Below are 27,212 nucleotides of genomic sequence, written 5' to 3' on the forward strand. Positions count from 1 at the left end.
GTAAGTTCCGGTGATCGTAAGGGGATGGTAAGACCGGTGCGGGAAATGAATATACTCGTACTTTGTTTAAAGAAACATTCATTCACATAATACATCGTAATCTAATAATAAATTATAAATACATGCTTGAATATTACAACTATAGATACAAAAGATGATAGATGCGGTGTGAAAAAAGTCGTTCATTGCACGAATTACATTCCGGCATTCTCTGTTTATATCACTCTCCTCGTACGGCACTGGCACAGAACATTATCATACGAATTTCTGTATTTCTATTCATGTTTTTAAACTATCGATCCGCAAACTGTCCATTAAAATTATTTCACATAATTGGTAATTATGGTAATTATACAAATTTTTAACATTACAGATTCATTGCATTTGTGGATGGAGTATTATAATTTGAAGATAGCAGGTATACACCTGATTGTATCAGGTATTCAATTATTAATGAAATTATTTTATTTCGCAAATTCATGCCCAGTACGAAGTGATCATTTACCGACTGACGGTACCAAAAAAGTAGGAACCTGCAGTCTCTCCCCATAAATCAAAAGTACAAAACAGGGGACTCCAACAATTTTATAATGTTTCATATACACGTCTGCAATCAAAAAGTATTAAATTTTTTTAGTCGCAAGGTAAGAGGTCAGAATCTTACAATTTTATAGGTTAAGATACAAAAGTAAATTCAGAAGAATTTTTTGTTTACTAGTTCCTTAAAGATTGCATTATAAAATAAGACTGATATCGAATAATGTTAATAGTTGTCGAAGGAGAAAGCGATAGAGACATCACGAACAATGGTCGATAAGTGGCGCACATGATCGAACCCGGTGACTTTTGGGCGCCGCATGGGTCTTGTCTATGAAATAACCAAGCAAAGTATATCGAGGTGAAGGGTCCCGCAAAGTAAGACTAACGGTACATTATACTCATCGGAATTCATGGTACGGTCCATTCGTACTGCGACTGCACGTCCATCCTGTTTGTCGGTACAATTCCGACGCGAGCAGCGTCGCAACAGAGTCCGGTTCTGAGAAGCATAAGCGGGCCAGTGGCGTGTCTCACGAGCGATTTAACCGACTTCGATGGAATAAGAACGGGCCATTCTTTCCTGGTATTCTTCGTGATTCCTGGCAATCTACTATTCATTCGAAAAACTATTGAACCGTTTTTTATTCGAATTAAATTGCGCTGAACATTCAATTTATCGACTGAAGATAAGCGTTTACTAAAATTTAAGTTTAACAGTTTTAGAGATCTATTTGCGGAAATCTGACGTTAGACGGAAATGTGTCACCGGAAATCGCGTGACGATGTAACACTTGGTATTTAACATCTGATAAAAGATTTATGACAGTAATCAAGGATTATAAATACAATAGACTATTTTATAAAATGGAGTCGTCAACACTTGAGGTTCAAACTTCTCACTTCATGTAACGTGGTAATGTATCAAAAAAGAGAATCAGAAATCTGCACCGTCCCGACTAATTAGTTACCAGCATTGGCGTAAATACAAGGAAAGACTTGTGAAGGAATTACGGTGTGACAAACGAAAGAGAGCGAGGAACGATCGTGTAACGTCGTCGACCGCTCGACGAAGAACCGGAGAACGCCATTAAGAACGTTTCCGGCTGGTTACGAGCCGTCCCAGGCAAATGATATAACTTTACGATGCCTTTCGAAAGAATAAACTGGCCGATGCTTCTCGTGAAACACTCTGTTACGAGCCGCTCTGTACACCTGCTCGAAACCGGCTCTCGCGGCCAGGTCTAGTGAACTCGATCGGATTCCGAGACCGGATTCCGCGAAACGACCGACGCTGCTCCGATTTATTTTTTTACACGCTGAAATAACTTCTTTTGAACGCGTGCTGACGAGACTTCTTTCAATACACTGAGACAGTTTGCGGATCAGAATCCTACAATGAAACAACTCTATCGACCTAACGAGGACACGTTATCTTCTGGATTTCCTCTTCGTTGTCGAAGAGATGTCTCTTCTTCATCGTCTCGACGTTTATTTTGCCTATTCGTCGAAGTTATTTGAAACTTCGTGAAGAATTCGAGAAGTCGAAGAAGATTCTTCAGCTCGCCAGAAGAGTTCCTCGGGTTGATTCGAGGAAGTCATGGTAATGAAGAGTACCCTGTTATGGAGCAGAGGTACAGAATAATATCGTCCATTTTCTAGATTTCAACCGAGAAATCATTTTTCCTAGCTGCTCCTCAGCATTCTTCGCTAGCTCCGTCTCAAAGAGGTTACTAGGTCCCTCAGCGAGGTTGTTCGAGCTTGGGGTCAATTTCTACCGATTCCGTCGCGTTCGACACGGCTCTCGAGCTCAATCCTCCGGTTAGCGGTGTGCTCGATGCCGATCACCCGGGTTCAAAGAACCCTTTAGAAGCTTGGAACGGATGGGGGCTCCGACGTGGAGCTCGCCGAATTTCTCGGCTTGCAGACGCAACCGCTCTCCACCAGAACGTAATCTTGACCGGTCAAGGTCACTGGTCCGAGAGGAATCACCAGAAACAGGTACGGTACGTAGGTTTGAGTGCACTCGCCATGGACCACGTCGCACTCTTTTGATCTGAAACAATTTCCTCATTTTTTCTATCTACTCTATCAGTCTAGATCTGTTGATAAAAATATTTTATATAATAAATTTTTTTACAGGCAGACACATGAACGATGTATGGAGATTATTCTACGTAACAAAATATTTTAACCCAGAATGTTAACTCGGCACTCGAAAAGGCATACAAAGTTTAGAGAATCGTAACTTCTGTGGCACATGACGTTTCAATAAAGGCAATACCGGTCCAAAAACGCTCGAAAAGTAGGCTTCATTGGGTCACGACTACACGAGCTTGCTACAGCCTACTGTGCTACATTCGAATCGACTCGACAACTCGATGAATTTCAATTTGTATCACGTATTTACAAATCGCGAACGTGCTAAGAAAGTAACAGTGGATAACGATCGAACCGTGTTCCGATAATAAGAGCTACATCTTAATAAAGACTTACTCGCAGACTTCGAAGACAACCTGCTGCAGAAGATCAGGGAACTTTTGCACGATCGTCACCGGCTGGCCACTGGTTAAGCTGACCCCGTACATCGGTGCCGTGGTGTTGTACCTGGTTTTACATAACCTGGCTGGCGAACCACAGCTTTCTTTCGGGGTAAACGCGCGTCCTGAAAACAGAAACATTGTTCAATGTTAAAGGGATTTAGCCCAGAATGTACTGTTACTACAATATATCGTAATTATACTATCGTTACTCACTGTCTAAATCAACAAGGTTATAAGCAGAATTTACGTGTAATTATGGGTCGCAATTATGCAAATGTAATTCACTACGTTGTATTTAACACGAAACTATGTCAATTAAACGCGTGATGATAGAACGTCCGTCAATTCATCGCGTGGCAATATAACGCGTGCTAATATAATGCATGGTAATACAGCTCCTGGCGATGGTATCGTGTGGTAGCACACCGCGTGGCGATAGTACCGCGTGATATTGTACAACGCGTGATGATGGTAACTTATGATAATACAACGATGGTGACGCGTGGCAGTTCGGCGCGTGGCGACCCTAATTATGGTGTACTCAATTTTTGAATGGACTTTTTAAGAAAAGGGCCAAATGTTCAACTAACAGTGCTAGTTCTACTTGATTGCCTTGACCCAGAAAATCTCTCAGAAAAAAAAGAAAAGATTTTTGGAGTTATTTTTAAACAAAAAATTATTCCAAAAGGAGTATTTAAGGTTCACAAAGAATCGGCTAATTTAATCTTTGGATCGACGCCCTTTCTTTGGAATTCCATCGTCTGGTGTGTTCGAAACGTCGAGTGGGTCGCCGGTGTCCCGTTATGAGCAGAACGAGCGATAACTGTATTGGCCGGATAACACGGTGCCTTATTACCGTCCTGCTGCACCAGCCAGCCATTATTTAAAGGACGTTGTGTCGATGTAGGTGAACGATGCCTCTCTCGAGCACAGGCTAATGCATTTTTCAAAGGAATTTCAAAGGTATTCTCGTAGAAGCGCGATGGCGGGTGTTGCTGGTCAGTTGGAACCAGGTTTTCGTGTCATAAGGACAACTGCATTATTCAAGGCTGCAATGGAGCGTCGTACAACCGGTCTGTCCCGATTTTTAGAAACATTGGTCCGGCATCTTCGGCAAAATCTTGGAAGTAACAGCAGGAGATGTTTAATAAAGATGCACGTTTCAGAATAAACTTCCGGTCTGTTTATGGAGCAAAATGGTTGCGCATTATTAAGCATGCTACAATAATCCTGTTTGATAACATCCTGCAGGAGCAACAGCCACAATTATAAATTCATACTCGGCTCGCCTGTAACCACTATGCAGATCATCTATTATATAGGATCATATTTGGATAAGGCAACGAACGCAGGATAAATAAATTACGTGGCTTCGACGGCATGGATGTAATGTAGGTTATAGCCGCGCGTAATTACTCGCGATTCAGGTAACCGGCTCGACTACTGTTGCGTCCCGATCAACAGGGACAAGTTCGTCTTCCGCGTGTTTCCAACCGATCTACCGTCTCGTTCCCATTTGAGATTTCTTCCTGCTTCTATCTATAGCAATCGTACGCTCGAGGGGGCGATAAACGGATGTACAAATAGCGGATACCCGACAAGTAATATCCTTAATTTTTATATTTCCACAACTTCCCATAATTTTTCTAAGTTTCCAAATTTTCTTAACAAAAATTTAACTGTGATTTCTTTTGTAGATCAACACCTCTCATGGGACAAAATTGGAAGTAATCGAAATAAGACAAAAGACTCACCATTGCGTGTGGATTCAGCGATCGAGTAATCCCCGTGAGCGACCTTGTAATTATGCAGAAGCGCCTGCCTCGTCAGTTCAGGATCGATTGTCCGTGGCTGATGAGCTCTTGCGGTCCGACTGCTCGCCCACAGATTCTTGTAACTCCTCGAGATAGCAGCTCTACGACAGTTGTTCGTTTTGATAACGGTATCGCGAGCGACCGTGGCATTTTTCAAATTCCACCAGGAACACTTACGACGGGTACTGCATATTATTTGGTCCTATACAGTCCGCTGGATCCGTAAGAGCATCTCCCCAGACGTATTTCAAGCCTAAACCACTACCTTCGCATCTTTTGCTGCCGTACACGTGGCCGCACGTGCTGATAAGGAGAATCAGACCGAGGTACCTGGACATCTGAAATCACATCCGTTGTAATGCGATAACGTTAAATTAATTAATGTCTGAACACCTTTGCCTTATGATATGTTCAATTTATAGGCTAACGATCGGTCGTTTATTGATTCGAAAACCAGTATTCAAACGAGACACGGTAATTACTTTAATTACGGCATTAATGATTATGGACCTATATACACGTATTGAGGAAGGAAAGCGTGGAAATTGATTTGTTTTACGTATCAAGAACACGTACGCACAAAATGCGATACTAGTTTCATCTCGTAAGATTGTTATTATTCATAAGTACGTTAATGAGTTAATTAAAAGATGAGGTAAAAGCGTTCCACCGCTCATCGTTTATAATCCCTGTTTTAGATGACAACCTGAGAAGAGTTCTGCTTTACATTTTCAGTTCCAATTGTGTCCCAGTGGCAATCTGTGAGAGGTCGTTAAAGTCGCTCACACATAAAAGTACACCTCAGGTCAATAAAGATTAAGCCGATTAAATCGTTAGCTCAGAGTTGCATAGACTTGAAAATGTTTTCTATGCCGCTTTATCGCGATCAGAAAATATCTAATCTATAGGCTGGAATGTACAGAGTTCTATTCAAAATGGCAATGTATTTTTTAGGGTTAGAGTACCACTTTCGAGATTCGAATCTGGATAATCCAAACCTGTTTGCAATATACTTGCATCCTATTGCTACTAATTAGACTGGTCAACGGTTCATGAATAAAACAATCAAAGCGCTGAACTATTAGAGGTCCGGGGACACGTTGTCACTGTCAGAGAACTCGGTCGTGGAACCTGGAGTTCGTAGGAGGTCAAGAGCAAAAGTAAATGACACTGGCAGCGGTCGAGAGTGTGACTCGTCGCGAAAAAATCCGGCAAATCGTCGCACGTACCGGTGAACCGTTTTGTCCGTACACTTTCCTCCACTTCTGAAATGGCACATGTGTCCAAACTCCGAATGGAGATTTAAAAATTTAAGTATTTGAGGACTCGATGATTTAGGGATTTGAGAAGTTGCTAGAGAAGGATTTGCGACATTTGTATTCGTTTCTACAAGGCCATATATCGGGACTCCACGTAATTATGTCCTCTCACGAAAGTTTCCGTTTCGCATACTGGTAGTAATCCAGCTTTTTCGCTTTCAAACTTCTCCAACGATGAAGACAATGAGGTAAAATGGTGGCCACGAGCAATTAGGAATAACAATTAACCGGGTGTAATCGATATATGAATTCATGCAGAGTTTCGGGGTTTCTAGGTTGCTGGGTCTATACGACTTCCGCTATACGTACTTACACGTCGAAGACGAGTGAAAGCAACACGATATGGCATGCGACTAATACGGCTTGTTGCTCGATTTCGAATGAAATCTTTGCAACTGATGGATTTTTCAACGGTAGATCCTGTTCGTAATGTTTATTTGATATCACCGGATGTTTGGAAGACTGGAGGGAAAAGCAACATGGCGGAAGATTGCGATTTGATGTCTGGCCAAGTGATGAATTACGCGTGGGAAAAGGAAAGGAAGAAAATCATTAATGGTTGGCACTCAAGGCTGGTCATTGGCCGTGACCGTCTGTTTCTTCAGGAAGCCATGGACTATTTTCAACGTTAATCATTTTTTTACCTAATTGAATCAGGTATCCTCGATAATAAATAGAAACTCGTGTATTTTGAAACGATCGTAATACTATTATATTCGATCCGAAATATTAACTAATATTATTTAGGAGATAAAGGTGCAGTCGAACTCTATTATCTCAAGGTATATTTTATCCGATCAAAATGAGTTTAGTGGATACGCCCACCATATCTCGAATCATTGTTTCGTAATTGCACAATCAGGATGTTCGATACAGGATACGGTGACCGCGTGGATTATATAACGGAGATCCTGCGAAAAAAGAGGAGATAAGAGACGTGAATCGCACGTGAGAATCGCTTGAACTTGGACGAGAGATCGAGGTCTTCCACAAGTTCGCGCGTTCACGGTAATTCAGGTTCAAGGAGAAACAATTATTCGAGCAACTTCTCACGTCGTTAGGAGTTCTTTCCCAGAGGGTGTTTTACTATGCTAACTCAACTAGAAAGAACAATTAGAATAGCTATCTCATCTCTGAATAGTATCTCAGAAATAAGTATTGCGAAATCTCAAGGGCAATGTAGGTATCTGCATAGGACTTTTATCTGAAAAGTTTTGGGGTTCCAAAGTTTCTGAATTTTCAGAAACAATTTTACAAAAATGTAACTCTTAGAATTTTGTATAATGTTGATTTCTAAGAGTTCCCCTATTAATTAGTATAAATTTGTTTCAGTGTTACAAGTCACGATTGAGACCAATTACCTATTACTTGCTCGAATACCTGTTCAAGACGCGTGGAACGGGATATAGAAAGATGATCGATAAAGATCGAGTCGAGCAGAGATTGTATGGATAAGGAAAAACTGTGCTTCCGGCAGCCGGGAACCGATTCCTCGTGGACCATGAGCTCGCGTCATGCGGTCGATTCTAACGGTAAAGATGAATCGTCCAAAACGTTCGTTCCTCTCGGTTCGCTTCTTTATCGAGTATACGTTTACTCATCCTTAGGTCTCCGTTAACGGTACAACCATTTCGGTGTTTCGTTTCATGAATAAATTATTATAACTGTCGAGCAGTTACGCGCTCGAAATTCCTTTTTCCATGTTATTCGCGTCTACATCGCGAAGATTTCATCGTCATTATCGCTCACAAACTGTCAAGCGCTTAACTTGTCGAGTAACTTTATACTTAATTCGTGCAACAGGTAACCCGAGCGACTGGTCATTGGCACTAACGATCGGGAGTTATTTAGAAATTGTTAGACAGAATGTGTTTTTGCAATATTTCTCTTCACTCTCTCATTGATCTAATACATTTCTTTTCATGAATTCTAAAAAATACCGAAGTCGTGATATTTTTGAATTTAAACATACGATGAAAATTTAATTTTTATTTAGACAAACGTCTATGGAGCGTTCAACATACTTAACAATCAGGAAGTAGCAGCGTTACCGAACCGAGAATTATATCGTTCGAAAAAATAGAGAAAGAAGAAACATCGGAACGTAATTTTGTGGTCAAATAAAAAAGCCTTACGGATAAAACCTTGTACCTCATCTTGAGCAATAACTTGGGAATCACTCTGTTTATTAGCTTATTTCTTCCAAATACGGAAGAACCTCTATCAAGTATTTCTGACGGAAACCATTATATTGAAACGTAAATGCAGGCGTATGACCGGGAAACGGATGAAATAAATGACTCGTGACGGAGAATGATCATTGGAAGATCGATGCAGTATTTATAATCCTTCAAACCATGTAGAAAATACATACGTAAATATATATGTAAATTCTATAGTACACATGCGAAAATGTTGAATTTGATATTCAATCATAATTTCGTCTAATTTAAAGATATTGATAAAACGCTTATACAGTCATTTTCAGTAGATTTTTACCTTCAAATCGACGTAACACAAGCGCTACTTCGAGATACTTTTATGTCATCAAAATGTATTAAACAGTTTTTGTTTAGTTATAATAATCGGATAAGTGCGCACTTTATTTTTATTTTAAATCTTTGAAGATGCTTGTATTTTGTTATTTTTGACTTAAAAACGTGCAACCTGTAGTTAATTATTAGTATATTAGTGCCACTTATATTTATGTCTTGACCCTCACGGCACCAATAAGTCAAATGTCACTCACCGTGAGGAAACTGTGTGTCTTTTAACACCGTGCGTTTGAATCCTTTTCTCGGTCCGATGAAACGATTGATCAGTTACATTAATCGAAAGACACGAGGGAGCAGAATTAAAACGAGGGCACACGAGTTTCTTAAACACCGTTCATGTCACCACACCGGATGTCGTGGGGTCGAACACCTCCGTCCTCACAGGTGGATGTCCAGAGGTTGACTGTAGAATCGTAAGTAACCGCTGTTCTCTGTGCTCTGCGAGAGTAGTCTGGAAGAAAGAGGGGATGTGACTGAAGAATATCGGCCCCTGTTCCACCTCGAAACCGTTTTTTCTTCTACTTATTGCAGAAAAAGATCGAAGAAGAAACGATTAAGGGTAAACTGGAACGACCTTCCTTTCTTCCATTCGAATTCCGTTAAAAGATGTTCTTTTACATTTGTTTATTATCTTATAAAAGTCCTGCTTTTTTAAACCACAATGCTTGCAGAGAGATTCTACTATAAATAATAAATTGAAGGAAATAAACATGGTGCAACTAGTTGGATTATATTCTCTTATACTTGTTTAATGATGATTGTATTGTACAAAATATGGATATTTTTTTAAATTAACAATGAATAAGTTTAACAGATTTCGTGTTTCGATTGGTCTCCTTCAACAGAATGTATGCGTGTACAAAAATCCCTTTGACATTGACAAATTGTCGGATTTTTATCTAAATTATCAGCTTAGTAAATTGTATATTTCATTGTCAGTGTCCTTATAACTAATTACAAAGAAACCACCACAATACGCTTTTATTTAGATTTAAAAACCGTACATTGATTACATTTTCGCAAAGATCCTCTCTTAACGGATTTGCAATGATAAAAAAAAGAACACGAGGATTAATTATGTAATAGCGATACCGTTTTGCTGAACTTCCTATACGTTTTTAGGAACGATAAATGTACGGAAATATGTTACATATTGCAATTAGACATCCATTAATCTATAATACAGTAGCTAGTCAGTAACGAAGTAGTTCTCGTTAAGCCATACTTCACGCGTTTAAAATAAGCCGTGGAATTTTACGAAACGTTTGGTACACTCAACGCAAATTAAAAGTCGCAGTCTTATAGATACTAAGACAAATCACGTGGAACTAACATCACTTAGTTTGAAATACAATGCACTGCAATTAAAGTTCCTGCAATTGTTCCACGTAATTTTACCAATAATCAAGTGACATTTATATCAATGTCATTACTTAAAAAGTAAATGAAGAAATACTAACGATTTTACCAAATTGACGCGCGCACGACAGGACCGAACAAAAAATACTTAACACGTATTTCTTATTTGACAAATATCCCAATTTTTCGTTTAAAAAGACATTCATCACATCAAATAGCTATTTTAACTTTGGCCTGAATATTTGTGAGCAGAAAAAAATACGTGTCAAATATTTTTTAAGACTGAATTACTGCGCGTCACTTGCGTCACATTCTTCGCAAACGGAACTTAAAGACTCTTAACTTCGTATGATGTTCCACTTAATTTAAATATATCGATAACATCTATATTATACAAATATTCAATCAATCATCAAACTTAATTGAATTGATACTAGTATCTATTTGACCACCACGGTAGCTACCACGCTTTTTCTTCGTCTTTTCGTGACGAAAAGCCTTCCCTCTTGTGTGTTTGAGATCCAAATTTGCTTTTTCTCCCCAAGATCCGCGTGCGCCTTTCTGTTGGAAAGAAACGATACGTCTTCACTTACCATTTTAAAATTGACTTGGATTACTAGACTACTTCGATCTAACCGGCCCACCTCACCTTAAAATTTATCTAATTATCAATTGTCGAACGTTATCTTTTTATTCTGTTGCGGCGAAGTTTCGAATGACTTGTTTTTGTCGAAACCGCCACCACCCCTACTGCCTCTGAAACCACCACGACCCCCTCTTTCGCCGTCATTGCTACCCCATGACCTCCTAAATCCTTCGTTGTTACCCCCTTCGGAGTTCCCTCTGTCATTTCCACCCCACGATTTCCTGCCATCGAAACCGCCCCTGCCACCGAAACCTCCCCGGCCTCTGAAACCTCCTCGACCTCCCCTGTCACCGCCACGACCTCCCCTGTCGCCTCCACGACCACCCCTATCGCCTCCACGACCTCCCCTGTCACCTCCACGACCTCCCCTGTCGCCTCCACGACCGCCCCGACCTCCTCTATCGCCACCACGACCGAAACCTCTTCCTCCACCGAATCCACCCCTTCCTCCATGTTTAAAACCACCCTCTTTCTGATCGTCCTCCTAAAACAAAATAGAAACACAGGTCAATCGCCGTTCTTCACGGTACAAGTGCACATTCTTTTTTTATTTTTGTGTCTATTATTTGTTTAAAGGAACGGTGAATGCACGGAAACATGGCCTCAAGCTTATAGTAAACGGCGAGTGACCTGTGCTTAGAATGTTTCCAAGCATTTACCTTCGCCTCAAATGAATTGTTAGCCAATTTTGGATCCAATGCAAAATCCTCGTCCTTTACGCGACGAAACGGGGAATTTTTTTGTTGCTAAACACAAAATTTCATAAAAAAAGAAGCATTCTTTCTTTCTGAATATCTATATTATATTAATCAAAGCTTCATACCTTGTCACCGTTAAAATTGTTTCCTGCTTTCACGAAATTGCTGTAGTTGTTCTTCTGAACTTTCGCAGGTTTTTGTGACTCATCCACCTCTTCCTCGTCTACCTCTTTATGTTTTCGCTTTTCAGCTTTCCCTGGCGTCTTTGGCTGTGCTTTCTGTTTTGTCTCCGTTTCCTCATCCGAATCACTTTCGTCTGAATCTGAGTCTTTCGCGGTTGCTTTTGGTTTCGAGACTTTCACTGGAGTGGCTGCTGGTTTCTCATCCTCTGATGAATCTGAATCAGAATCTTCGCTCGATTCCTTTTTGACATTTGCCTTAGCTTTAGCGTTTGTCTTTGCAGGAGTACTCGCAGGTGCTTTCGCAACAGGCTTCTCATCTTCGGAGTCGTCTGAGTCGTCGGAACTGGAGGATGCTTTCTTTGCTACTGCTACATTTTTCGCCGCCTTTGCAGGTGCAGCTTTTGGAGCCGGTTTTTCATCAGAGTCGTCGGAATCGTCAGAATCCTCGCTAGAAGATTTCTTTTTAGTTACAACAGATTTTGCTGGGGCTACTACTTTGGTCTTTTTACTTGGTGGTTCCTCTTCGCTGCTGTCGTCGCTAGAAGATTCTTCTTTTTTCGCGGGAGCCTTCTTTGCTGCGACAGGTGTTGAAGGAACTGTCTTTTTGACTGGCTTCTCTTCTTCATCGCTACTATCTTCGCTAGAAGATTCTTCTTTCTTAGCAGGAGCTTTTTTTGCGGCTGCTGCTTTCGTAGCAACGATAGGGGTTTTAGCCACTGGTTTCTCATCTTCGCTGCTATCATCGCTGGACGATGATTCTTCCTGTGCGACTACTACAGGTTTTGCTGGAACAGCTTTACCTTGCTTTCCAGGTTTCACTGCTTCTTTCTTGTTCTGAGCAGATTTCTGTGCCTTCTTGTTTTGTACAGGTTTTTGAATTTGTTTCGCGGCCACTGGTTTTGCTGGGGTTGCTTCTTCTGAAGAATCATCGGAGTCGTCGCTCGAAGATGCCTGTCTCGAGACAACCGGAGTAGACGCTGCGACTGGTTTAGCTTTAACTGCTTGAGGTTTCGGAGATTCTTCTTCCGAGGAATCGTCAGAATCATCGCTCGAAGATTCATTCTTCTTTGCTGGTGTTGCTGTTACATTTTTACTAGGTAGTGGTTTCTTTAATACTGGTTTAACTGGACTTTGTTCTTCACTGTCATCACTAGATGATTGTTTCTTACTTGCCACAGCTTTTGCTTGCTGTGCAGCTGGTTTTGCAATCGTTTTAGCTGTTATTTTTGCTTTAGATACTTCTTCGCTGTCTGAATCAGAGTCACTATCCGATGACTCTTGTGCTTTAGATGCTACTACTGGCTTCTGTTGTACTTTTGGCTTTGTTTCTTCCTCTTCTGAAGAACTATCGTCTGAACTCTCTTTTTTCTTTACAGGCGGTTTTTTGGACTGAGTTTTTGCAACAGGTTTAACTTCTGCAGTCAGTTTTGGCGCTACTTTCTTATCTTTGCTGGAAGAATCATCCGAAGAATCTGAAGAATCTTGTTGATTATTCACTGCAGCATTAATCGCAGGTTTTCCATTTAACTGTGGAACCTTCTTAGGGGCCTCATCTTCGCTCTCTGAACTTGAATCTGAACTGCTCTCTTTAGCTTGTGCTTTTACATTTAATTTCTTTGGGGACGTCTTTTGGAAATATTGGTAAACCTCCTGAATCGTTGGCGCACCTTTTGGAAGTGTGGGCTGAAAAAATAAAAAAATGTAAACGAAGTTCGTGACAAATTTACAAGAAACCATCTATATTTTGATAAAACGAGTTATGTGCCGATAACGTTAAACAGAAAGGTGAAACACTTTGACTATTAAGTTTAATTGTAAGAGAAATTTGTACTAGGAAATAACGAAAATATATCGTCCACGTGGTGTCGCCGAATGGCGGCATTTCTTCCACCGCATGGGCATTGGCGCCGTAAAATCGATTGCCGAAAGTATGTACATAAAATCTTGATAACCTTACCGCTTTCGTTTTCTTTTGAAAAACCTTCGCCAACGATGCGTCTTTTTTTAATAAATAGTCATACACGAGAGCAGAAACACTTAATTCCTCGGCGGAGGCCATGGTGGACGCGTGCAGAGAGCTTGAAAAATTAACTGCAATTGGGCAGATGATACTTTACGCACTTATAGGCCTCCTGTAAATGGCGCTGCAGTCAACCATGAATTGTGCCACAGTTAGATACGATACACGCACGGAGTAACATATTTGTTAGTTGTGGAACACTTTATTTAGATTGAATATTAAATTATTCTAATTATTATTGTTAATTGAGTGTGTACGGTTGTTCGTAATCACTTCTCAGATACTCGTTTAACAATTTAATTTTAATACATAAATTTTTGAAGATAATGTTTATAACCTGCCTATTATTTGCTCAATAGGAAATTATAGCAAACTCGTGTAACGCAGCCAAGTTCACTAGGTCTTCACTGTTGGTCATATACACGGTGGACGATAATAAGAGGCAACGACGTAATTCAAGTATCCAATTTTCACATTTTTAAATTCTTAAGTTTCTAAGTTTGAGAAATGCAGTTTTATTGATACAGAATAAAAGATCACTGGACACGATGTTCATCACGAACATCGCAAATGCACATGCGTGATGCTCTAAGTTTGCGAAGTGTGCTAAAACCAATCAAAATTTACTTTCATAGTACAAACTTGTGTTTCACAGAACAACGTACGTGTAAATTTCAGTTGAGTGTTACTTTCTCCATAAACTTACTGAAAGTTACCGACCTTTCCCTCCTTGTTTCGTGATTGGTGAAGCATCGGTTAGTGGACAGCGTATTGGATGTTTTTAAAAATGATAAACCGGCTTTTTTGTGATCTGTGAAGTGCTGGATGTTTGAACAGAAGTTTCGTTTATTTGTCTTGGATTCGCAATAATCATTTGGGAATTATGACGGAGACGCAACAGAAAGCCAAATGTATTACTTTGAAAGGTTCAGCAGAGTTGGTCAAGCAATATCTTTGTAGGTTTATTAAATATATTTATGGTGTCTTGTTTGGAATCCACTTTATTAGCTGTTAAACCGCCTTTTCTTTGTTGCAGTGTATGGAGTGAACAGTATTTTGTACCAAAGAGGTATTTACCCGCCAGAAACGTTCGAGCCTGCTGAGCATTTTGGTTTATTTGTTTTAATGTCAACGGATGAAAAAATTAAGGGATTTTTGGATACTGTTCTTGGCCAAATTCAGGAATGGCTCATTCAACGAAAAGTACAAAAAATAACGCTTGTTATAACGAATGTGAATACCAAAGAGGTTTTGGAGAAGTGGGACTTTAGAGTTGATTACGAGGGCCAAACTTCCAATGGCACCAACAATAGTACAAGCAACGGTCTCCCTGATGTGGGTACAAAAGATGTGAAGACTATCCAGAAAGAGATTAGAGAAGTAATACGTCAGATTACAGGTATTTTTTCTTACTTAAGGATTTAAATTTCCTGATTAAAATGTAATTACACGAGTAGAAACATTGTTGCTTCAGTAACTTTATAGATGCTTTTATGTTTCAGGTACAGTGAGTTTCCTTCCATTATTGGATTGTATATGCTCTTTCGATATTTTGACTTACACAGTACCTGACTGTGGCATTCCTAAAGAATGGAATGAAACGCAGCCCGTTTTTATTGCTAATAGCCAAGAAGTACAATTAAGATCATTTTCAACTTCTATTCATAAGATGGAAACTATAGTTAGTTATAAGAATATTTAAGGTTTTTACTGTCTGTTGAGACATGCATGTAAAACTATTGTCAATCTCAACATTTTAGCAATATTTAATACAGAAGACTGTTATTTAAATTGTACATTGTACACGAGTGATTAAGGTATAAAGTAATGCGTCATTTTAAAAAGTTTGCATATGTATGGATATTAGTATTATTTAAGGAAGAGTTTTATACAAATATATGTATTTTGACATAATCTTCTTCATTAGGTTGTTTCATATTTTGGATTCCTCTTCTTTCAAGCTTCCAGAGATTCGGTCAGGGAAATCAACAAATTGACAAGAATCTTGGCAGATTTTATTAAAACATAATTGACTATTACACTTAACACAGGAATTATATTATTTTACTTGGCAAAGCATGAAAGATACGTCTAGAATAAAATATTCTTTCGTGTTTGACATTCGTCATATACCAAATCGCAAGTAACATCGTTAGCATTATATAAATATTCTTAAGTGTACAGGTGCTCCGAATACTTCCTTTCTTTTTAGTTTCTTTTCGATGTCACGATTCTCCGATACATAACGTTGCGGTTAACATACGAATCATGAAACAAAAAACTCTGAGAACGCGAATACAAAATACAAATTTTCTGGGAGCACGTACACATTGGTATCTATAAGGTGCGCTTAGACTGAGCTAGCTTCTTTTCTTGTTTTGGCAAAATTTCAAATGTATAGGTATCAGATTGGATATTCAATATGAATGAATCTAATAGGAACGTTTCAACAAATAATCTTGATTCTGTTTAATTTTTGACGTGATTCAAATCTGAGATCTGAGATATTATTAGAAGAAATTTAAGATACATCCTCGCTCGTGTAGTCTAAACGCACCCTTAGGGTTAAATCGCGGCGTCCAATTGTTTTTTTCATTTGTGCGCAGTCAACCAAAACTTAATACAAATCTTCGTGCCTTACGTAAACTATTATCATCTGTGATTCTCTCGCGATGTCGAGTAACTGTTATTTGGTCGTAACATTCTCGTTCACGGTACCTACTGTACCCCGACCTCTTCGAACGCAAATCGAAGACCATTTTTAGGAAACATCAACACAGCGGCTTTTTTCTTATGCTTCGTTTAATAAATTGCAGCATTCGTTTTGTCCCTTACGGCGAACAATTTCCCTATTAATTCGTTAGTGCTGCTAGTGATTAGCCTTTACGATTCATAGTGCACTTTCGTTCGCTATTTCAAACTAACGCGAATCGCTGTCACGTATCGTACAAAACGAATCGTTCGGTCGGCCCTCTCTTTATCGACCTACACTTTAACTTTCGAGAACAAGGCAAGCTTGCTTGCTTCGATTACCCGAGGGCTGTTAATGATCCTTCGCAAGCCGTATACGCTCTTCGAATCTCGCCTAGAATCTCGTTTCGATTCTCTTTATTTAACACACTGCAAAAGCTGCTGGAAATACGTTGAAGTTTATAAACATACTATAATCCGGCTGATCCGCTGTAACTGTCTTCGTGTACGTGCCAGTTTTAAGGTCCGCATTTTCGACAAACGACCGAACGTGATGATGCGTTTTCGTGATCGACGGAATACGCTATCGACAGCTCAGCTACAATAAAAAGTCTTAATATTCGAATAAAAAGCGCCGAGAAAGAAACTTTTACACAGAGGAATTTGGAAATTCGAACCTGTATTTTCGTCGTGGAAAAACGTGCAGACTTTATGGTCGTCACTGGACAGCACCGCGGATCAGAACAAGTCGTTTTCCTATAATTCTCTTGGGTATCGTAAAAACGCGTCTCCTATTAAAAAGATTGAAAAATAAATAACGCGAAACAATATACAATATTTTACAGTGGCGCTTAGCGTTGTATCCCGTATTTTAGGGCTCGACGGGATTGGGGGTCGATAATCGATGCTCCGACTTCTGCGAAAGTAAAGCAAACGAATCTCTCGGAAGTAGTTTGGTCGTAATCTTCCACGATCGTGTTCGGACCGACATCAATCGATCCATCGATAATTAATAATTAACTATGATTGGTACGATCGTAACATTGTCCGTTTGCTCGTAAAATCGACACGTTCAGCCCTCGCAAATTGTATGACACCTTTCCTCATCTTCATTTATACATCTCTACTTAAGTTTACCTTGGACTAATCGCTATATTCGATTTACGATCGTATGCGTAAAATATCATAAAATACATTCCTCTTTTATTATTTTTTTTTTAATGCAGGCTCGTAGTTCCATTTGATTGCCGATCGGCGTCATATTATTCGCATTAATAATTTCTCGACAGTTGGCTTTTGAAGACGAAAGGAATCGAAACTGGATGAAGCTACGTTGAAAGACCAAAGTGCTTGTACGAGCTCGTTTCGTCGTAATTTGGATACGTGCCACCAGACGGAACAACGAGCCATCGATGACTCACGATGACTTTCATACAAATCGTTCGATAGGTACGAGCGACGAAATGAATTTCGTAACGAAAAAGCACGGCGGCACTAGTAAGCTTGCACGGACATCATACGCTACCACGATTTTATTTTTTTCTTCGTTCTCTCAATGTCTCTTTGGTTGTTAACGCTAAGAATGGCAAAAAGTACTTCCTCTTCTCTCGATTGAAGAACGTTGGAACACTGTTCGCTAGTTCCTTCGACGACTATCTATTATACGTAATCCTTTATAGCTCTAAAAATTGTAAAAAGTAAGCGCGAACGTGCTTGTGTGTGCGTGTTCTCTCGATCGATCGAGACTTCAACCGCCATTTTGATCTTTCGGAGGACGTAAGATGTCTATTTTTAATTTTTAATAATTTAATGAGGTAATGAAAATTTTTGAAACCCTGCTCTCGAGATTTTATATTTCATATCGACGCCATAATGGCGTGTAATACCTTTTACTACCCCTACATAAATTTAATAATAAAAAATATTGTATTTATAATTAGTTTAATTAGGAATGAACATATCCGTCCAAATTTTTATTCTTCTCTCGAATTCTTTTTACCTCTATCTCGACGATCGTTCCGACGAGGCCAATCGAGAACGACGTCACGATTCGGTGCAGGGAAAATGTAATTACTCGTCCGCTGTCGAGGTATAACGATTCTTACGACGATGTTCGCCGTGGTTCCGTTAATTAAAGTACCGCTCGATTTCTCCAACCTCCACCGTAATAACACAACTAACTTGCCACTAGGTGGTAACCACCGTACGCGAACTCTGTCCACCAATTTCCAAGCGGTAACCTTGTCTTGTCTCGCTTTCATTCCCGAAAAACGCTCGACACTCCGGTGTTTGATGTTTCGATCGATCGTTACTCGACCTGCACACACACACACGCACGCACACATACGCGCGTTGCTCGAAGGGGATACAAGGAATACTTTGTACAAGAGCGTCCTGGACGCATACGGGTACACACTTCGACGAACCGTTGTTGCTCGAAAACCGAGGAGCGTTTCTCTTCGTGGTTGCTTTGTATCAGATTCGGAACGGGTCACTGTTTTCCGAGGCAGCTTTCTTTGATCAAACGTTCTCTAATAAACTCTTTTAAATTCAAAATTCTTTACAAATAAATGGATGTTTCCTTTTGAAACTTTATTCTGCCGATACTAAGAGGGTGACCCTTTCGGTGTTCACTGAAATGAACAGTGAAACCTCATGATCCTTATATTACTAATATTTATTACAAATAACGTGACAGGTTTTTGATTTATATTGCCAACACTTTTAAATTGCTAGTATTATGTATAAGATCGGCTGAACACCGAAAGGGTTATCCCGTGTTAATAAACGCGATTACGCTGCCTCGAAGACATTGCCCTTAAGAAAACTCGTCGGTTCCGGAAATCCTATTACAAGAACCCAGGTCATCCGGGTGGAGCTTTTCTTTCTGAAATCCCGTAAAACGGAATCGCCGTGTCCACGGAATGTTCTAACGATCCGCGCGTGCTTGCGGATAAGGTTTACGTCTTCCCCCTTTTCTTTCTCCCTCTCTCCGCTTCCCGAGCAAATAATTCAAGTTTTCGAGTTCCAAAGTTGGCGAGAATCGATACTCGTTCAACAACCAGTCACGTTCTATTTTAATTCTTTTTGTACGCGTAAATGATCGACGAGCGAAATGCCGATTCCACCGGGAGAAAATTAAAAACCATTGAAACGAACGTCGAGCGAACTACCAGCGAAAAAAAAACATATGTACGGTATATGTATATATTCTAGTTGACTGCAGTTTTACACGCATGGGACTTGAATTTGATTTGGCTGCAATATTTTCGCTCGTTTATTGTGTTTCCGACAATTTCTACCCCCCGGGAAGCAAACAGAGAGACGACAGAAGAACAGATAGAAAAAGAAAAGGGAGAAGAGATTTTTGCCCGTTGCTGTCCTCGTTTTTTTCTTTTTTTTTCGAACGTCGAATTCAACTGCGACCCCTTTTCTCTCGTCCGTTGAACACGCTGCTTCCATTCGATGGCGTCCCTTGTTCTTCGAGATCCGTTTTCCGTGCTTGCTCTCTGGAACGATGTCGTGGACCACACGATGTTGCCCTGCAACGAGAAAGATGTTTTCGATCGATTAACACGAGCTCTGTCTAGGGAATGCATTCACTAATCTTCTCGTTAACACCTTATCCGTTGATCCGTTCATACGATTCGTTGGACGAGCGATTGAATTGTGGCAGGGAATTAATGTCGCGTACCGACTTCGCTTTTTTTAACCTCCATGTTACAACCACTGTAGATTCTCGTTATACTGCTACACACGGACTTTTATAGGATTCTTAAACTATAGTTCGCGACCCCGAATGGGGTTGTAAAGCGGAATGGGGTCACGGAAATTTTATTCGGATACATCAATTTAAAGGAACATTATTCGCAATTCTTTTATTATCTCTAATTTGATGGGCTGCCATGAAATCGTAATAGCCAAATATATTTAAAGGGGTCGAAATAATCTAGATGGTACAAGGAATATATTTAAGGGGGTTAAAATAATCTAGATGATAAAAAGGGGTTATTTATTTAAAAATTTATAATACTTGTTAATAATAAAATTTGTATATACTTAAAGGGGTCGAAATATATTGAAAGTAAATATATTTAAAATTAAATATAGACAAATATATTTAAAGGGGTCTAAATAATCTAGATGGTACAAGGAATATATTTAAGGGGGTTAAAATAATCTAGATGGTACAAAGAGGTTATTTATTTAAAAATTTATAATACCTATTAATAATAAAATTTGTATATATTTACAGGGGTCGAAATAAATTTAAAATTAAATATAGACAAATATATTTAAAGGGGTCGAAATAATCTGGATGGTAAAAAGAGGTTATTTATATAAAAATGTATAATACTTAATAATAATTTCGTTAATTTTGTGGTATAATAAAAATAGATCGTTGTTGCAGAATAACTGTCGGAAGGAAGAAAACGGAATTTCTATTTGGCTCTGAAACAACGTGGAGATAAACTATGGTTGGCCCAGGTCGATTCCATTAGCCACCTAAAGCTGGTCGTTCGTCGAGTCGAAGAGAGAAGAAACGTTAGGTAGAAACGTGCTATTATATCACACCAAATAGCCACAAGGATGAGCAGCGTTCGGATAAAGATGGATCTACGTGTGGCGAGGGAAGACAGGAAGCAAATGGACCAGGGATGAGCAGGAGGAAACGAAACGGAGGGCGAAGATCCTTCGAGGCGATGCTTCATCCATGGCACAAAGGGTAACAACCGCGTGGAAACAACCGTAGCAGCGTGGAAGAAAGTTTCAAGGAAAACGGAGAGGAAGAGAGAGACAGAGCTCGTCTTCCGTTACGTTCGAAATGAGAAATTGCCCGGATGAGTTACCAGGATAAATGGATCAACGTCGTGAACAACCTCGTGGCTTCGTTTTAACCGGTTGAATATTTGATTGACCCGCAGACACGGGGCTAAATCACCGCTAATTTTCCTCCACCTCTTTTGTTCCTCTCAAATCGACTTTATCTCGTTAGCTTCGCCAGTCGTTTTGATACAATACGTCCCAATTTGTGGAATAAACGGATACCGCATAAATAGATCAATAAATCATAAAATACGAGCATTGCTCTTAAGGTAAATGGAGCACCTGCGTTCGTTGCCGTAAAGCTCTTATTCGCTTTATAGCATCAGATACCACGTATGACGAAGTTGAGGTTAAAACATGCTCTTAGCTTGAGCTGATAGTTTTGAAAATTCTCTGTGTTTCATAAATTTTTATTATCATGCAATCTTATTTTAAAATTACTTGAAATTATCCACATAACAGTTTATCATCCCCTAACGCCACAGACTCATTCTTCGGCAAGTTCACTAAATTCGTACGTAATCTTCATTCAACTATCTACATCCATTCGTTTAACCACGTTCATCTAATCATTTCTATGTTTTCAGAGAAACCGATTACCAGAAGATTAAAAGTAAATTACCTCGTTCGCGACGACGATCGATGAAAATCGATGCAGCCGATCGAGAGGACGTAGCATTTAATCCGTTTGAAAAAGGAGCTGTTCAGTCGGAAAAGTATGTTCCTCGACGAGATTTCGAGCAAAGTAGCTGTCCAAGGTGGGCTGTCGACGGTCCAGGATTCAGGATGCGCGTGGATGACGTTGGTCGGCGAATCGCTTCATCCCCTGGGGCTCTCCTGTGGCAGGAAATGGTCGTCGAAATTATATTCGTGAACCACGAAGGGTACCGTTGATTCCCGCCGTTTCCCGGACTTTCCGGCCTAATTAGTCCGGTTCTATTAAGTTTATCTGAGGTCATCGAGGTCGCCAAGTTCCTCCGGGAACCGACTGCGACGTAGGAAAGTTCGGTCAACGGTCGGGGTAGATAACTCTCGACTAAGTAGCGAATGATTAAGCCTGAATACCGTAGATCGTATACTTCCGCCATACTAGTATAATCTACTAGAGGCTAAGGTAACGATTATAACGTTTCTGCGGCTTCTCTGAGATACTGATTCATGCAAACTTTCATTGTTCGATTTGTTCTTGATGTACCTGCGTTAGTAATACCTTCACTACCACATATTTTGTGTACACTTTGTGGGATGTATGTACACATATAGCTTTGTTATATACATATGTGTGTTTATGTAGATATACATGTGTAGATAGGTTTATATGGACAGCTATATGTGTGATACATGGTTAGGTTAGGTTGCATGATGTATGTATGTACAGGTTTATAGGTATAGTTATATGTATGATACATGTATGATGTATGTATGTATGTACATGTTTATACAGTTATATGCATGGTATATGTATGATGTACATGTATGTGTGTACAGGTTTATACAGCTATATGCATAGTACATGTGTGATGTATGTATATGTATGTACAGATTTATATAGCTATATGCATGATATGTATACATGTGATTTATGAATATGTATATGTATGTGTAAGTTTATATGTATAAAGTGAATGATATGTATACATGGTAGGATTAATTTGGCACCATCAGTCTTCTGCAATTTGAGAATTTAAAAATTAACTACAATAACCAATAATCTAAATAACCAGATGACAGAAGATATCATACAGATTAGTTAAAAATACAAATAGCACCAAAAATAGAAACTGTTAATAACTCTAACATTGTGGTCACCTAACAAAAACGTTGAAAATGTTTATATTCATGAAAGAAGTCATATTAATATAAAATAAAAGCGACGTTAACCATGACAATAACTGAAAAAGAGACATGAATATTTCCGCTGATGGTGCTTTTAATTCTCATCACGTACAGTTATCTATAAAAAAGCGTTTCTCGTTAAAAAAAAAATATTTAGCATAGAGCAGTAAAATAGCGGATGATGGTCGCGTGAATCAATAGATTTTCGATTCGCAGTATATTCAGCCGATTGTACCGGGAAAATCCACGTTAGCGAGCGTATAACGAGCAAACGGAATCGGTAATACATTCGGCCGACAAATTTGTTTTTGCCGGCTGGGGATAGCCGATAATGGTCTTTGCTTCTAATTAGCACGGGCCATTAGGTTTATCTATGATCATCGAAGTCACCAGAGTTTCGTTCTTGTCCAGGATATTTGGCAACCGAGCCGATTTCACGGTTTACCAATGCGTATCGCGATCGTTAAGTATGAAACTTGACACGTGTCGAGAAATTTTTACATTTATCCCTGTTTCAAATTTTGCTATCGAATTACTTTAATGAAACTTCGTCGTTTATTCACCATATTTACGTCTGTCGCGATGTCTGCATTTAATTCGGGATTAAACTGTCGCCGAGCAAAAAATAATTCCCTAGCGCAAAATAAAGTGGGGAAATTTAATTTTCATCCGGTTGCTCAGCCCCACGGAACGCTCGTTGCAATTTGTTCCCTCGTTAATTGGTTTCGATCGTCAAAGAACAGAGGCAGCAACGAACCTCTGTCCGCCATTAACAACTTCTTCTTTTTTTGTTCTTTCCCGTCTTTCTCTTTCTTTTTGTGTCAAGCTTTGTCCCCGTTTTTCGTTGAAAGTTACTTTAATTGGCGTTAATCCGTCGCCAGAGAGAGCGTTTATTCTTCCTCGTAGCACTGAGATAACTTTGGCTAACGAGTTTCGCTAACAAAGTTTCCGGTAATATGCGATAGTCAGCACTTGCACCGTCTTCGGATTCGTAAGCTCCAAGTGTCCCTATATAGCTTGCCAGCCATCGGCTTTGAAAGCGTATATACCAAGTTAGCCGGGTTACCACACACGTTGAACAAGTTCGTTCAAGTCCATTATGGCGGGGTTAAAGACTCGCGTATCTTGCGCGCCTAGCACCACGTGCACCTGTAAATCTTCCACTGCTAATTTCAATAGGTTCGAACACAAAAGATTTTATCCTTACTTTACTCTTTATTTCTTCTATTTGAAAATCTATTGATCATCATTTATCGAATATTGCTCGCTCGAATCATTAAGACTCGTCGATGTTTCGAAAAGATTGTAAGAATTTAAGTACGCCGAGTTGAACAGCAAAATGGCGATTTTACTCTTTATTTCTTCTATTTGAAAATCTATTGATCATCATTTATCGAATATTGCTCGCTCGAATCATTAAGACTTGTCGATGTTTCGAAAAGATTGTAAGAATTTAAGTACACCGAGTGCAACAGCAAAATGGCGATTCTTCGAGGATGAATATCAGAAGTTCGGAAGTTCGGAACTTTGGAATTCCGAAACTAGGCGACGATCAAGTATTCATTGCAGGACCAAACGATGTTGAATCCTTCGTTACAGCGAGGCAAATATGAACATAATGTGTTATCAAAATATCTTGTTAGAATGAAATTCTCGGCGGCGATTTCTTTCAAAGAGTTGACTGCATTTCGGAAGTTTCGCATTCTTTTTTCGTACTGGCAGCGTTTTTCCATGGCGCAAAGGTTGCCGCGAGTTAGCAAAGAGCTCTGAAGCAGATATCGTGAAGCTCATATCCCAGGGTACTCTTTTCACAGCGTTTCCCTGCCTTTTCCTCCTTTTTCACCGGCGATCCTTCTCGCAAAACGACCATTCCTCCGTGCTCACCCGACGCCACGCTATCTAAAGACTCCAGGGAAAGCCGGCTGGATATTACATCGAGTTCCACGTTTATTAATCTACGAATTACTTCTACGAAGTCAAGGGAACCTGCTGGTTATCGACGGTGAAAAAGGGACACGTTTTTTTCCTCAAACGATGGTACATATTATACCGCGTTCTCTGTCTTCTCGTTCCTTCATCATTTTTGGAATTTTTCGATTATAGAAAATTGTGAATTTGCAGCTGTAATTATTCGAGGGTCCTCCAAGCACGTACGCCATATTTTTGTTTTCAGCTCCGTGGAATTTTCCACTTACATTTATAAAATTTCCGGTTATAATAAATCGTTCAGATGAAGCGAGTAATCTCTTCACAGAATTTTACGAAGTTCTCGGATTATGGAAAACTTCCCATTTAGGTGCTTGAATCATTGAATTGTACTTCATGCACTTCGGATTCCATTTTTGATCGATAAAAAACTTCAAACCGACCGTAAATTAATGCTTCGAGGACTTTTAAATTTTTAGGATAAAAAATTCGAAACAAAGAAATTGTTGATCTTTAATAAAAAATTGTCAAATAAATAAAAATATTTACGAAGGATAAAAATGTGAAACTTACCTGTGTAAATCGACGATGCGGCCACGTGCTCGTCGCAGCTCCGAAACGACGCAACGGCGAAGTGGAAGAAGAAGAAGAAGTATAAATACGAGTAAAAACGTAAGACGTGGGGTGAACGAAGAATTGTGGAGAACGGTATAAGGAGAAACGGAGCACGAAAGCTCGAGACGTTTGATCGGGTGATGGAATGGAAATATCGAATAGAAAAGAGAGCCCAAGGAGAGGGGAGAAGACGAGGACGCATATGTAGGAACCTGAACGGGTATCGGGTAGGGATGTGGGTGAGGCTACAACAAAACAAAACACGATGAATGTCCCGATGTGCAAGCTGCAAGCACAACAATGTCAGGAAGATCGATGGTTAGTCTTTGTCGAGTTGCCGTGCCGCGAATTACCTGGATAGATAGCTCCGATAACGTGTATTCCGATAAATTTGCGAACGATATTTAATACAGGGCCTTTCTAAAGTGACTACAGTTTACTCGTTGTTCAGAAACGTAACGCAGGCTTTTTTATAGTGATTGTACAAAGTAGGAACTTGTATGAATCTTTGTTAAAGTCAAGATTATAAGGTGTATATTGTCATAAGACTGCATGAATTATTTCATCTGTGGATCTCAAATTACGTGGTTCATTTAAATGACAAATATTATAAGGTGTATATTGTTATAAGATTGCAAGAATTATTTCATCTGTGGATCTCAAATTACGTGGATCATTTATATGACAAATATTATAAGGTGTATATTGCAATAAGACTGTACAAATTATTTCATCTGTGGATCTCAAATTATGTGGTTCATTTATATGACAAATATTATAAGGTGTATATTGTCATAAGACTGTACAAATTATTTCATCTGTGGATCTCAAATTACGTGATACATTTATATGACAAATATTATAAGGTGTATATTGTAATAAGATTGCAAGAATTGTTTCATCTGTGGATCTCAAATTACATGGTTCATTTATATGACAAATATTATAAGGTGTATATTGCAATAAGACTGTACAAATTATTTCATCTGTGGATCTCAAATTACGTGGTTCATTTATATGACAAATATTATAAGGTGTATATTGTAATAAGATTGTACGAATTATTTCATCTGTGGATCTCAAATTATGTGGTTCATTTAAATGACAAATATTATAAGGTATATATTGTCATAAGATTGCAAGAATTATTTCATCTGTGGATCTAAAACTACATGGTTCATTTATATGACAAATGTCTGAATATTTTTTGGCTGCATACCATATCTTGACCAGTGTATTTGAATCAACCTATACACACGTCAATCAAAAAATTGTAGATTGACATTGACGAATCGTTAACTTTCTACCGATAAAATGTGATCTTCCGTTTTGGTCTACTCTTTTCGTAAAATTTATCTGCGTTCAACGTCATACGCGTTGCTCGATTTTTGTTACATATATCACAAGAAACTTTCAAAATTAAATTCGACAGTGAACTGGATAAATATTAATCCAGTTATCCATTGGATAAATATTAACCCTTTGCACTCGAAGATAATGCTGTTTACAAACAGCAACATTAAAACTTAGTTAAAAAGTAAAATCAATTCTTTTGAGGTTATTATTTTTCCATTATCATTTGTTTCACTATATTTATACATCACACGTGTCATATTAAAGAATCAGTTAAAAAAAGCTTGTTTC

General features: G+C 39.1%; 4 protein-coding genes and 2 long non-coding RNA genes across 19 annotated transcripts in view; 3 read left to right on the forward strand and 3 right to left on the reverse strand.

The window, feature by feature from the left end:
* Positions 1-61: 61 nt before the first annotated feature.
* On the reverse strand, positions 62-9,104 carry LOC100879819 (uncharacterized). Of its 2 annotated transcripts, none has more exons than XM_003704555.3 (5): positions 8,963-9,104; positions 5,072-5,232; positions 4,835-4,995; positions 3,034-3,202; positions 62-2,593 (listed from the first exon to the last, which is right to left on the reverse strand). In XM_003704555.3, the coding sequence occupies exons 2-5, from the start codon at positions 5,230-5,232 to the stop codon at positions 2,404-2,406; spliced, it is 681 nt and encodes a 226-aa protein (XP_003704603.1). In that variant the 5' UTR covers positions 8,963-9,104; the 3' UTR covers positions 62-2,403. The 2 variants fall into 2 exon arrangements, with proteins under 2 accessions (XP_003704603.1, XP_076398178.1); XM_076542063.1 differs by lacking the exon at positions 8,963-9,104 and adding an exon at positions 8,713-8,830.
* On the forward strand, positions 2,401-8,720 carry LOC105662817 (uncharacterized). 10 transcript variants are annotated; one of them, XR_013041572.1, is made up of 12 exons: positions 2,401-2,538; positions 2,680-3,983; positions 4,056-4,153; positions 4,234-4,681; positions 4,778-5,220; positions 5,317-5,520; positions 5,593-5,699; positions 5,849-6,401; positions 6,489-6,870; positions 6,961-7,474; positions 7,546-7,745; positions 8,210-8,720. It is a non-coding gene; the product is annotated as an uncharacterized LOC105662817 (long non-coding RNA). The 10 variants fall into 10 exon arrangements; XR_013041569.1 differs by having other exon boundaries at positions 2,680-4,153; XR_013041570.1 differs by having other exon boundaries at positions 2,680-4,153; positions 4,247-4,681.
* A 392-nt stretch (positions 9,105-9,496) lies between the features above and the next one.
* On the reverse strand, positions 9,497-13,868 carry Nopp140 (nucleolar and coiled-body phosphoprotein 1). Of its 3 annotated transcripts, none has more exons than XM_012288233.2 (4): positions 13,611-13,865; positions 11,597-13,336; positions 11,433-11,519; positions 9,497-10,688 (listed from the first exon to the last, which is right to left on the reverse strand). In XM_012288233.2, the coding sequence occupies exons 1-4, from the start codon at positions 13,710-13,712 to the stop codon at positions 10,533-10,535; spliced, it is 2,085 nt and encodes a 694-aa protein (XP_012143623.2). In that variant the 5' UTR covers positions 13,713-13,865; the 3' UTR covers positions 9,497-10,532. The 3 variants fall into 3 exon arrangements, with proteins under 3 accessions (XP_012143623.2, XP_012143620.2, XP_076398176.1); XM_012288230.2 differs by lacking the exon at positions 11,433-11,519 and adding an exon at positions 10,777-11,257 and having other exon boundaries at positions 10,502-10,688; positions 13,611-13,867; XM_076542061.1 differs by lacking the exon at positions 11,433-11,519 and having other exon boundaries at positions 10,502-11,257; positions 13,611-13,868.
* Positions 13,869-14,048: 180 nt separating this feature from the next.
* Positions 14,049-15,587, forward strand: mad2 (mitotic arrest deficient 2). Its single transcript, XM_003704554.3, has 3 exons — positions 14,049-14,629; positions 14,710-15,072; positions 15,176-15,587. Exons 1-3 carry the CDS (start codon positions 14,557-14,559, stop codon positions 15,373-15,375), a joined length of 636 nt encoding a protein of 211 aa, XP_003704602.1. The 5' UTR covers positions 14,049-14,556; the 3' UTR covers positions 15,376-15,587.
* Positions 15,588-15,666: 79 nt separating this feature from the next.
* Positions 15,667-27,212, reverse strand: part of vn (membrane-bound neuregulin protein vein) — a 320,062-nt gene continuing 308,516 nt past the window's right edge. Inside the window, exons 7-10 of one of the 2 annotated variants that reach the window (XR_013041565.1) lie at positions 25,527-25,854; positions 21,814-22,028; positions 17,042-19,906; positions 15,667-16,962 (exon numbers count right to left, since the gene is read on the reverse strand). The gene's annotated coding sequence lies outside the window, so the exon portion shown is untranslated. Of the gene's footprint in view, positions 19,907-21,813; positions 22,029-25,526; positions 25,855-27,212 lie in introns of both variants that reach the window. The other variant, XR_013041564.1, reaches the window with a different exon arrangement.
* Positions 20,587-23,708, forward strand: LOC143266624 (uncharacterized). Its single transcript, XR_013041579.1, has 3 exons — positions 20,587-20,695; positions 20,776-21,705; positions 21,779-23,708. It is a non-coding gene; the product is annotated as an uncharacterized LOC143266624 (long non-coding RNA).

This window comes from Megachile rotundata, chromosome 2 (genome assembly GCF_050947335.1).
Source record: "Megachile rotundata isolate GNS110a chromosome 2, iyMegRotu1, whole genome shotgun sequence".
Classification (NCBI taxonomy): domain Eukaryota; kingdom Metazoa; phylum Arthropoda; class Insecta; order Hymenoptera; family Megachilidae; genus Megachile; species Megachile rotundata.